Here is a 12,303-nt window from a genome sequence, read left to right on the forward strand (position 1 = left end):
TATCTTAACTATAACAATAAGCTTAGAAAGGAAAAGATTAGGAGAGTTGACATAGTGAAATAGTCTTAAAATTTAAAGTTACCACTGGTTTTTGTATATGTGTGTGGGGAAAAAAGCAAGTTTAAAAAATGCTCCTTATATTGTACATTGAGGTTTGGATTATCCAGAACTAGCAGGAGTTCCATAGTTGAAGGTCTTGAAAATCCTGTTTAAATAATCATTGGTTTTGATCTGTGATAATTGTATTTGTTGTTTTTGACCTTATAGGTAGATGAACCATGAAGTCCAACTTCCAGATGTTGCTTTCTTCCTTAACACCTAAATTACATAGACTTCCTTGAGGGCATGAAACACACTGACAGTGTTTTAGCACGATACCTTCCTTGTATTTATGGACTGGCTGTTAATCATTTTAGTAATGAAGACTCCTTTGGATCTTCTTTGAGAAAAGTTCAGTGTCCATAAATGTATTTTTTTGGTTTTGTTTGTTTGTTTAACTTTCTGTGTTGTCATTTCCTAGGCAGCTGGAGGAAGTATCTCACACCAGGTTAGCTTCTCGTACTTCAATGCATTTAACTCCTTACTGAATAACATGGAGCTTGTTCGTAAGATATATAGCACTCTAGCTGGCACAAGGAAAGATGTTGAAGTCACAAAGGGTAAGATTTTTAAAATATACATTGATTCGAATCTCAGCATTTTCACTTTATCTAGCGAATGAGGTTGGTCTAAGTTTACTACTCTGAAGCCAGATCTAGAAAGTATGATACCATGTATGTATGCTTCACTTGGACCATAATGGTCTCCAGAAATTCAGGTGGATTTAATGGGATGCTGAGGTCAGGAATGGAAAAGTGGCTTTGACAGTTTTGAAAAGAACCTTGGCCCAGTCTGTCAAACAGGTTAGTGGCAGCGGCTTGTTTGTATGAGGAAGGAGTTGCCACAGAAAGATGGGCAAGCCTACTCCTTTTGCTGAATTGTAGTGGGAAGTTTTAGGTGACTGGAGAAGAGCCAATTCTTTTGTCTTGTAACTCTGGAGACCAAATCAAATAAACAAGACAAGAGAGAGGATCCTAAAGAGATTGTTTTATCTCTGAAGTTAATTTATCTTTATCTGCTTTTACTGTTTCATCATCTTAACATTTTATCTTTTGCCAGCTTTCATACTTTTGTGGTTATTTCTATATAATTGAACTTAGACATTGAAATTCAGTTTTAGCCTTTTAAAATAATACTGAAATGTTTTTAGCTTTCAGATAATAGTTGGTTAAGGTAGAAGTTTGTTATATGTTAAGAATCTTTTAAGATTTTAAAATATTTTCTTTTTCTTCCAGAGGAATTTGCCCAGAGTGCCATACGCTATGGACAAGTCACCCCACTAGAAATTGATATCCTGTACCAGCTTTCAGACTTATATAATGCTACAGGGTAACTATTCCAATAATTCTTCATGATATTTTTTAGGACAGTTATTTTAATGTGAAGCAGTGGTGTTCTTTTAAACAATAGTTTATTCAGTATATACATTTCAAGAAAGAGAGACAGACAGATATGAGAAACAGGGGAGGAAGGAGAGACAGATGAAGACAGACTAAAGATAGGGGGAGATGGAGGGAGGGAAAGGGAAAGAGGACAAGAGGGGAAAATAGAGAGAGGAGGGGAAGAAAAAAGGGAGGGAAGAAATGGAGAGAGAGGGTAAAAAGAAAGGGAGTAAGGGGTTGAAAGGGTGTGAGAGAGGGAAACGGGAAAGGAAGAAAAATGATAGAGGAGGGGGAGAGGGAAGTGGCAAAAAGTAAGAGAGGGACAGAAAAAAATTGATTTAATCTGGACTCTAGAGGTGTTAGTGATTTGTGGACATTTGCCTAAATTTATAAAATAAATTGAAGTACATGTTCAGGAATCTTATAATCTTTTTGATTCATTGTGAATGGGGATTTTACTAAACAGTATATACCATTTTGTGTTGGAGAGTATCATTTTCTTGAAATATGCCTGTGACATTATCATCATAGTTAAGCTCAGATGTTTTATGCCTCTGTTTTATAGATTGAGAAAACCCAAAGCACATAGAGAGTATTTAATGTGCAAAGTCTCATGCAAATCCAGATGAAAAACCCTTGTCTTTGGGCACCCAGTAGGACCTGTGTGATCTGCTAAGTGATCAGATTTTATTAGTCACCTGTAGTAGTTACTTAAGTGTAGGCATATCTGAAAAAATGGGTTTTAACCCTAGAACTGAAGACTAATAGAAGTTGAGTGTACATAGATGATTTATTACCTTCATGCTACATAATGAATTGTTGAGCTGGAGATGATACTGGATAAGCCAGCCCGTCTTTGGTGATTGACATGAACTATCAGGCCATGTCTCATCCATCTAGAATTCACATTTTTAGTAAAGGTATTATACCTCCATGATAATAAACGCTTTCAAAAAGTGCTTCTCAAAACTGGATCTGACGTGACGTACTAGCTAGTTCAGGGAATGTACTTATTTTAAAGTAAAATTTTTTTGAAACAGTAGTGCATTCGCGTAGTTCAAAACTCTTAAGAGTTTAAAAGAGCATGCCGTAAAAATGTCTCCCTTCTACCCTTCTCCCTTTTCCCCTTAAAGACAACCGGTATTTATCACTTATTTTTATCCTTCTCAAGAGACTTTGCACTTATGCGTATTTAATGCATGTGTGTATGAACTGTCAATGTTTATACTTTGCTTCTGGCAAGAATTATTTCTTTAATTTTATTATCTGTCTTTGGAGTCATTAAATTTGTGTACTCCACATTATTTCTTTAGAGTCTTTTGCTTTTTGTGTGGCAAGCAGCGTCTGAAGTTTTTTTTATTTCTCTCACTAAAATGATCTGTGTGCATAGAGAAATACTACTTTTAAACCATAGTTCGTTTTACCCTCTTTTATTCTGAAGAAAGATGATCTTAGTATGAGGAGTTTGTTGGTATCTAACAGTTCTTTCTTTCCTGTGTTTTTGCCTGAAGGCGCTTGACTTTGGCAGATATTGAGAGAATAGCCCCATTGGCTGAGGCGGCCTTACCTTACAACCTGGCAGAACTTCAGAGACAGGTAGGAGGAGCCTCATAAACAGAATCACCTTCAAAAATGCCGAAGTAGTATGTACATGACAGCCCCAGGCTCCTGAATCTATGAAAATTAAAAACTGCTTTACAGAAAGATTTTACTTAGCTCAAAGACTACCTTTATAGAACTTTTACGCCTACCCTCACAGAGTATTTTATGGAGCAACTAGATTTATGTTTGTGGTTTTTTCTTTTAGCTTATTAAGATGAGGAAAATAAGAGTGCAGACATACATGGGCTTGGCTTCCCTTCCCCTAGGAGTAGCATTTTTTTCCTTTCATTTGTCTAGTGACATTTAAAGATAAGTGTTAAGTTCATTTTGTGTCATTAAACTGATATTTATAGGGTTTTTAAAATACAAAACATTCCTTTACTGAAATAAATCTTTCACTGAGAATGTATCTTATAGGTTACAACAATAACACAGGAAAACTATCTGATTAATGAATCAGAAGGAAAACCTTGATTATTATTACATTTTTGATAATATTAGTTTTTTGTTTGAGTGATAAAAACAATAGCTCTGAGTCCTATAAAGTTAATGCAGTCTTATTTCTGGTTTCAAAAATACTGTCTTGGTGGGAAAATAAACCCCATAATATTAACTTGAATAGTGGAATGGAGCAGTTTTTAAAAAATCTGATTTAAGCTGAAGCCCTACTTTTGGAGCATTTGGAGGAAGCCTCAGTTGCAGCAATGGTCATATAGTTTTGGGGGGGGGCGGCGGTGAGGGTTATAGGAGGGCTAGTCCTTGTCTAATACACATGAAACCCGTGTCCCTCATGATTCTTTAGGAGACTGTGATGCCCTTTGAGGCTAGGAGAGATGGAGAGGGTGTGGGGAGAGGGGGGATGAAGACAGGAGACAAGAAGAGAGAGAAAAAAGCTACATGGGCGTGCCATGGAAAGAGACCAAGTCTGCTTTTTCTTTACTGCTACCACACTGTTGAATAGCCACATGTGCTAGTGAAAGATCTAGGTATATAAGTGTGGTTCACTGTGGGAAGTTTCAGTAGCAAGTCTTTCTTCTACTTGAACTCCATGGAATGATGGTTCTGCCTCTGAAACGAATTAGAATTTCCAGCTTTTCTTTGTATAATAAACAAGAACTTTTGTAGTCAGGTAAGTAAATTGAAAATGGAAAATAATTGCTTTTATATCTGCATTTTATGTTAATACTTTTCTTGGTGTGTGTAAATTAAAATATATCTGTAACCCACTGTGATTTAGCCTCTTTAGTAGCAAAAAACTCTTATCTGCTGACATCAAAGTTTCTTTTTGTTACACGTTCTCAGATCCTTTAAAAAAATAGATGGATTTATTCCAATTCATTGATTTATAGTAAAATTTAATAAAATTATTTAAAATTTGAGATGTATTGAAATATTTAAAGAGTTCTTACTGAATTTAACTTCATATATTGTAGTACACATTTATAAAAATTTATTCTTGAAGTTTGAAAAATTGCATTTCAAAAGGAGATACTTTTTAGTGTTACAGGCCTATTAATAGAGCTTTCCTTGGGGGTGTCCTTAATATTTGTAACTGGGGAATATCTCATTTAGCTTATTAAAAACAATGTGATGAATTAAAAAAACCCACTCATTTCCTCCTTTCTAAGCCTTTCTGCCACTCTTTTTTGTTTTACCTGCCTTTCTTGCCCCTAGCGATTTTCCTGGAGGCCATAAATGAAAGTTACTTTTGTAATCTTTGGCGCCCTAAGTCTGCGTCACTCATATTTCTGATTCCTTAGGAAGGTGATGTAATTCTGATACTGTTGGAAATTGTTTTGAAGACAGATTCGAAGATGATGTGCCTTCAGTGGCAGCACTGGTGCTTTTTATGCTGGCATGGATGGCCTCAAAGCTCTTGTCAGATACTTAGAAAATGGGCAGTGATAAAAACCACTACTAACTCTTCTTACCCTTTGTTTCTGATTGGCATCCAGGATGGTGGTAGAGTGCCTTCTCTGCCTTTTCTCTAACAGTAGGATGGCACAGGGATCTGCAGTCTCCAGAGAGCATGTAGAGATCCTGGGTGTTCTTACATTGGTCTCAAAGGAGGAAGGTCAGAGACTGTATTATTTTTCCTTTCACATATCAGCTAGATTGGGTAGTCTTATTGCTGAGGGTTAGGAATAGAGAAATAAAATGAAGATTTTAAATCTATTTTTTCCCTGTAAATTAGGGTAAAAACAACACCTGGGAAAATAAAACTCAAAGAAGTCATAAATAATTTTTAGAATTTCATAGAAATAGATTTATGAAGATTATGTAAGAGGGATTCAAGTTAATATCCCCAGTTATATCCATTGTAATTCTGACCTTTACTGTCCTTGGCATCTGGTACAAGTTTCTGTGGGCCTCACTTTCTCATAGTAAAATTAGTACCTGCAGATATTTCTAAGAATCCTTTAAGTTCTTGCATTCTGTAAAAGTTATGTGAATCAATAGATTTTTTTCTTTTTCAAAAATTTTAATGTATCTTCCTTTTTCCTTGTAGCATTAAAAGCTATGTAAGGAATATAGGCTAGGACCCAATAGAATAATATAAAAATATGCCTAAGTTATTATAGCAAACAAAGTAATAAACTTTCTGCAGTTTTCAGTCTAGAAACAGGTTTTTTCAGTTAACGTATTTTAGATTTATGAGGCATTCTAAGGCAGCCATATAGACTTCAATTTTAGTGACTGACTTGTTTTTTAAAATTCTCTAAGCCACAGAATTACATTAGTGCTAACCATAACTGTTTCCATGTCACTTTCAGAAGACATTTTTGATTCTCTTATTTTTTCTATACTACCAAATATGAATACATGATTATTAACATTTTGTACGTAGAATGTTCCTCTATAGGAATTTACTTGAAACTTAGATAAAAAATAGGAAGGGACTTCCCTGGTGGCGTAGTGGTTGGGAGTCCGCCTGCCGATTCAGGGGACACGGGTTCCTGTCCCGGCCCGGGAAGATCCCACATGCCGCGGAGCGGCTGGGCCCGTGAGCCATGGTCGCTGGGCCTGCACGTCCGGAGCCTGTGCTCCGCAACGGGAGAGGCCACGACAGTGAGAGGCCCGTGTACCGCAAAAAAAAAACCAAAAACAACAACAAAAAAAACAAAATAGGAAGGAAGGCATGTTTTGTTGTTATCTCAATCTATGAAAGTTGTTATGAAAGCACATATGCATGATGGAGAATCTGTGAGTTCAGAAGTAGAAGTTATGAGAGAGGCAGAGGTTAAGAACTTAGGGACTGATTATGTAACATCTTTCCTTTCTCAGTTTCCTCATTTATTAAGAAGAGACAGTAGTATCCATCTCATAGGGTTATTGTGAGAATTACATGAGATAATGCACTTACACCTAGTAAGCATGCAATAAATGTTAACTGCTATTACAGTTGTTGTTATTGTTGTTAAATATGAGCAAACTCCAAGTTGGGCTCAAATATAGACATGACACAACTCCTTCATCCACCTTCATCCACTTCCCTTAGGTGGAAGGGGATGGGAAGTGAAGAAGAATTATATCTTTGTATTTTCTTCTTTATTGCCTGAAATGTTTTGCTTTTAAAATTTTTGTGCTGGCTGAAATTCTACGTTGTATTTTTTTAAAATTATGACTGATATATATCATATAGAAAAAAAATTCTCACCCCATGCCATACACAAATGTACGTTCCAGTTGGGATGTTCTAAACTTGAGAGCTTAGAGAAGATAACATAGGAGATTATATTCATAATCGAGAGATAAGCAAAGATTTCACAAACAGGGCACAAAATACCTGTCATAAAGAAAACGATTAATAACTTGAACTTCATTAAATTTAAGAACCTTTGTTCATTAAAACATATCACTGAAAGGGTGATAAGACAGGCTACACAAAAGGGAAAGATAGAAGATATCCAAATGGGGAAGGGAAGAGGAGGGGAGGGGAGGGGATGGGAAGTTAGTTCAGCATCATTAGTAAACAGAAAAAAATACATATTAAAACTACAATTAGATGCTGTTTTATACTATCCAGATTGGCCGATATTATACTCTGACAATGGCAAGTGTTGTTTAGGAGGTGGAGGAATGGGAACTGTCAGAAGCTTCTGGCATCACAACTTTGGAAACTATTTGGGAGTATCAACTACAATTGAAGAGACATATATCCTGTGACCTGACAGTTCCTCTCCCAGGTGTAGTCCCTAACAGGAATAAGTACATATGTTGATTAAAAGGAACATGCAACAATGTATATAGCAGCATTATTTGCAGTAAGTGTCCATAGTAGAATGGGTAAATATGTTGTGGTATAGAGATGACCAATGAGAAAATTGGAAATTTTTAATTGGGTAAAATGGGTTAAATAAAAGGAGGTGGGTTGCAGAGAGAAGAGGATGTGACATTTTTAAAGCATGAAGTGCTTTGGAGGTTAAAGACCAATTCTATCTAGCCCAATGTGAGAATGGGTAGGCAACTTCTTTTTTTTTTCTTTACTGTATACCACGTAATTGCTTTTTCAACTATATGGGGTAAATTATCTATGATGGACCTGCTTGGGCATATAAATACTTTTTTTTTAAAGTTTTGTTTCTATGGGAAATCACATTCAAACTACAGACCACTCACACAAAGAACTTTTGGAATATAAGCTGGCTGGGGTTCTATCAGAACATTATTAGAATGATTTTTCTCTCTGTTTTCTATATAGCATTTCTTAGACAAATAGGAGTTTGTCTCTTTGTGTGTTTTGCATTCTAATGGACCTTCTTGAGAACTTTGTTTTCATGAGTAAAGAGAAAGCGTTACAATCCACTTACTCTTTTCTTTTTTTTTGGAACTTTTAACCTCTGTCATCTGCAATAGTTTTACCATAAATGGAAATCTGTTCTCAAAAAGGAGGAGATTGGGTTCTATACTAGTTTTATTTATGTATTTATTAGCCATTTACCTCATTTAAAGTATTAGAATTAAAGATTTATTACAGTCTCTAACACAATTTAACCTCACCTCTCACTGAGAAAAAAGTATATATCGTCACAGCTTTGGGTTTTAATCTTGTTTTATGAGGCCAAGAGTATGGAATTCAAATTCAGCCATATTAAATTCATAGATGTGATTTGCAGACAAAAGAATTTTATTTTCCCTAAGCTTATTTTGCTGTTACAGTCATATATTTTAGTTGGTGTAAAGTCTAGCCTTCCCCTCTCCCGCCACAACCCATGCTCAGTATAAAAGACTTCAGCTTTTCCTTCCTTTTCTTCTGTCCGTCAATAGTGTGCCATTTGGAAGAGGGAGTTCTCATCGTTGGGTTGGCATACTCCATGAAGCAGCTTGGTTTGGGCAGGGTGCCTGACTTGTTAACTGACATAATCTTGCCTTATCTAATTCTCATTTATAGGATAAGGTACATTTAACAACAAAGTACAAGAACTTTCTCCTCTCTCAATGAGCTCTCGAGCCATTTCCTCATTTCCTATCATACACATACGCTTAGGCAGCAGGTGTAAAATCATTTAAGATTTTCAACTCTTATTTTGCTTTGAAAAACACTTAATTAATCTTGTTAAATATCACCATGATCATAATCATAACCTTAAGGAAAAGAGTGCCTTTTCCTTTGGCCCATTTGCTCACGGTAGGTGATCTTAGTGCTGAGATTTTCTTTCAGCCTAAATGCTAAAAAATTCAGTACACAGTCATTAATAGAGATGACAGCTACAGTAGCATTCTACTTATGAATATTCATGAAATGAAATCCATAGCATTAATTATATTAATTTACATACCTGAATATAAGTGAACCATAAGTTATAGTGATAGCTAAGCCTAAAAAAAAAAACCCCTTAGTAACTGTATATTGTATGTTTTTTAAAAAATAGAATGCAATTTAATAAGGGCAGAGGTGGCATTTTCAAAAGGCATTTGGGTATTTATAGTTAGAGATGTTTTTAGCTAAGAATTAAAGACAGTATAATCCTACAGTTTTCATAGGATTTTTTAGGGCTTATAAACATTCTTTAAAGGAAGAGCATATAAAGAAAATAGATGTGCTTGAACACAGGAGAAAGCTTTTGTATGAATAAGAGAATTAGTGGTTACTTGATTCTTTCTTTAATTGAGGTATAGGTGATTTACAATATTACATTAATTTCAGGTGTATAACAGTGATTCAGTATTTTTATAGACTATACTCCATTTAATGTTATTATAAAATAATGACTATATTTCCCTGTGCTGTACAATATATCCTTGTTGCTTATTTATTTTATACATAGTAGCTTGTGTCTCTTACTCACTTACCCTCCCTTTGTTTTTAGTTTTTTAAAAATTTTCATTGATGTGTAGTTGATTTACAACGTTGCGTTTAATTTCTGCTGTACAGCAAAGTGACTGTTATACATATATATATTCTTTTTCATATTCTTTTCCATTATGGTTTATCACAGGATATTGAATATAGTTCCTTGTGCTATACAGTAGGACCTTGTTGTTTATCCATTTTTTAAAAAATAAAAACAATCCCACAGCATTTATTGTCATCTGGTAATAACATAAAGGTGAGCAAAACAATATGAATAAATGCTTTAGAGTTACACTTCTAACAAAGGACACCTAAACAAACTGCATTGCCTTCTCAACAATTTCTCACTTCATTGATCATTTCTAGTTGGAGACACTTTGGAGCAGAATAATGTTATCTCCTTTTAGCATGATCCGACCCAGTTGTTTTCTTGACTTTGGTTTAGAATGAATCTCTTCTGCATCATCTAATACTAGCTTCATATACTCATCAAAACCAGTGATACAGCCCTGTGTCCGCATATTCACTTGCTCATAAAGCCACACCTGAATCCGAGATATATTTTGCAAGTATCTGAAGATGAGATTGATGGGCTGCACCATCACCTTTTGCACCTTCTGGCCCTGGCCCCGGTATGCCATGGTGGAAGCTCACAAAGACCACACTATCCCACACACTCTATCCATCTGATATATAATAGTTTACATCCACTAATCCTAAACTCCCAGTTGTCCCCCCTCCCCACCCCCTGGCCCCCTTGGCAACCACAAGTCTGTTCTCTGTATCTGTGAGTCTGTTTTTGTTTTGTAGATAATGTTCATTTGTGTCGGGGTTTTTTGTTTGTTTGTTTGGTTGGTTTTTTTTGCTGTGCCGCACGGTGTGCAGAATCTTACTTTCCTGACCAGGGATCAAACCTGTGCCCCCTGCAGTGGAAGCATGGAGTCTTAACCACTGGACCACCAGAGAAGGCCCTGTGTTGTATTTTAGATTCCACATATCAGTGATATCATATGGCCCATACCCTTATCTTGCCCCTCCCCAATACTTGATTCATATTTGGGACCATAGCTCTTTTTAGTCAGTGAGTTTTAAATTTAACATATTCTTTTGAAAGGAGTCATGATTGAAAATAATTCATAATCTACGAGAATGGATTTATTTTCACCCAGTTTTGTGACTGAGAAACTTCGATTTCGGAAAAAAAGTTTTATGTGTGCATTTTTAGAAGTTAAAAACATGTATGCTATATAGGTAGTATAACAGCCACATTGGTTATAAAAGATTTTAAAATCTAAGCCAAAATGCCATAACTTGAATTTCTTTAAAATGTGTGATGTTGAACGTCATCTTTACCTCAGAGATACAGATTGCGTTTGTTTTCAACTGGATTGTCTTTGAAACAGAGTATCAGAATTAACTCATTACCCGCATTGTGTTCACTCAATATTTGAAAAACTAACTGAAGCATATTCAGTTAATATAATATTTTAAAGTGATACCGAGAAGGGTTTTGCATTAATAAATGCAAAATTAAATTTTAAAAAATCATTTTATTTCATCTCATTATTTTATAATTTCTATTTTTGTATGTTTAGATGTATATTATATGTAATTTAATAATATATATTAGATTTTTATGTATATAATTAGTACAGTAAAACATGCATATAATTTATAAATGAAATCATATACTGGAGTTAAGTGCTTACAATCTTTGCCTGCCACGAGTGTTCAGTTATAATGGAGAATGCAGTGGAGTGACAGGGGCCGTTGCTCTGCTTATTCCCTATTTCACAGTGAGACCTTTGGCAAGTCGCCTGTCCTGTCCATAGTGTGGCCATCTTACCTTTGTATGTATAGTGGACTGACTGGCAAAATAGTACACTGTAGTCTCACTGTGGTTAGAAATTGCTGAGAGTAAAGCATCCTTCTATGGTCTCACAAGGGAATTTATTTACAGAAGATTGAAAAACACTGGACCCCTGAGGGCTGCATCAGGGCAACAGTCCTGAGTGCTTGGTCAAGTACTTTCACCTTTTGGGGGACAACAAATCTCTAAACAGTCTAAAGTTAGTATTATTATCATAGTAATAAATGGAACAAAAAATATCTTTGTGGACGGCATATTTTTTGCTGTTCTGTGAATGAGTCAAAATTAGGCTTATACTCAAGGTTTTGTTAAAATATTCTACTCTTTCCCTTATTAAATTTCAAATAAAATATCAATATTAAATTGTTAATTGCTCACTTTTGTTACAGCATGTAGATCAAACGTAATGGATGGCCATGCAGTTGCTTGGGCTAACTTGCTAGGAAAAAAATGTATTCCCTACAAAATCATGATTATGTCTTTGTGCAGTTTTTCGCCTTTTTTTATGATGGTTTCTTCCATGTATTAAATTCAGTTTTGGATGTAATAGATGTATGCTATCACCTAATTTCATCATAGTAAAGTTGGTATATTGGGACAGTTGACATTTATAAAATATGTAGTGATTTTGTTTGAAGTAATGGTGTTTGACTAATTGCCAGATTTTCCAAGGGTTTCTTATTGACTTTTCATCAAACATTACTTGTTTTCCTTCACTATAGAATATATTGAACCACAGCACTATGACAAGCATAATGAGCTTTTAAAGATCTCTGCCTACAGAGATCACAATCAGACGTTAAATATTTAGATATCAGATGCTTTTGTTCAAACAGAAATGATGCTTACTGTGGTGCAAAATTTACAAAACAAGAAGACAGATAAAACCTTTCTGTAGGCTGCTTCCCAAATTGTTTATAAATATCTGGTTTTGCCATATTTAGCTTCCTTAATTGAACTTTGAAGAGATTGTACAAATGAAAGCAAATGAGAGTAGACTAGCTTACTTTTTTCTTTCCTTTAGATTTTAGGCAAGGAGTCCCTCTCCATTAAAT

The 12,303-nt window shown here is 35.2% G+C and overlaps 1 protein-coding gene and 1 pseudogene across 3 annotated transcripts in view; one reads left to right on the forward strand and one right to left on the reverse strand.

Moving 5' to 3' along the window:
• Positions 1 to 12,303, forward strand: part of SLC25A12 (solute carrier family 25 member 12) — a 90,894-nt gene that overhangs the window by 49,316 nt on the left and 29,275 nt on the right. For both annotated transcript variants that reach the window (XM_029224943.1, XM_029224944.1), the window contains 3 exons: positions 521 to 659; positions 1,335 to 1,428; positions 2,993 to 3,077. In XM_029224943.1, the coding sequence (XP_029080776.1) occupies positions 521 to 659; positions 1,335 to 1,428; positions 2,993 to 3,077 (318 nt within the window). The remainder of the gene's footprint in view (positions 1 to 520; positions 660 to 1,334; positions 1,429 to 2,992; positions 3,078 to 12,303) is intronic.
• LOC114896713 lies at positions 9,587 to 10,057 on the reverse strand (annotated as a pseudogene). Its single transcript, XR_003793886.1, has one exon. The product of XR_003793886.1 is annotated as a small nuclear ribonucleoprotein E pseudogene (transcript).

Source organism: Monodon monoceros, unplaced genomic scaffold (assembly GCF_005190385.1).
Source record: "Monodon monoceros isolate NGI ecotype Baffin Bay Population unplaced genomic scaffold, NGI_Narwhal_1 Super_Scaffold_16, whole genome shotgun sequence".
NCBI lineage: Eukaryota > Metazoa > Chordata > Mammalia > Artiodactyla > Monodontidae > Monodon > Monodon monoceros.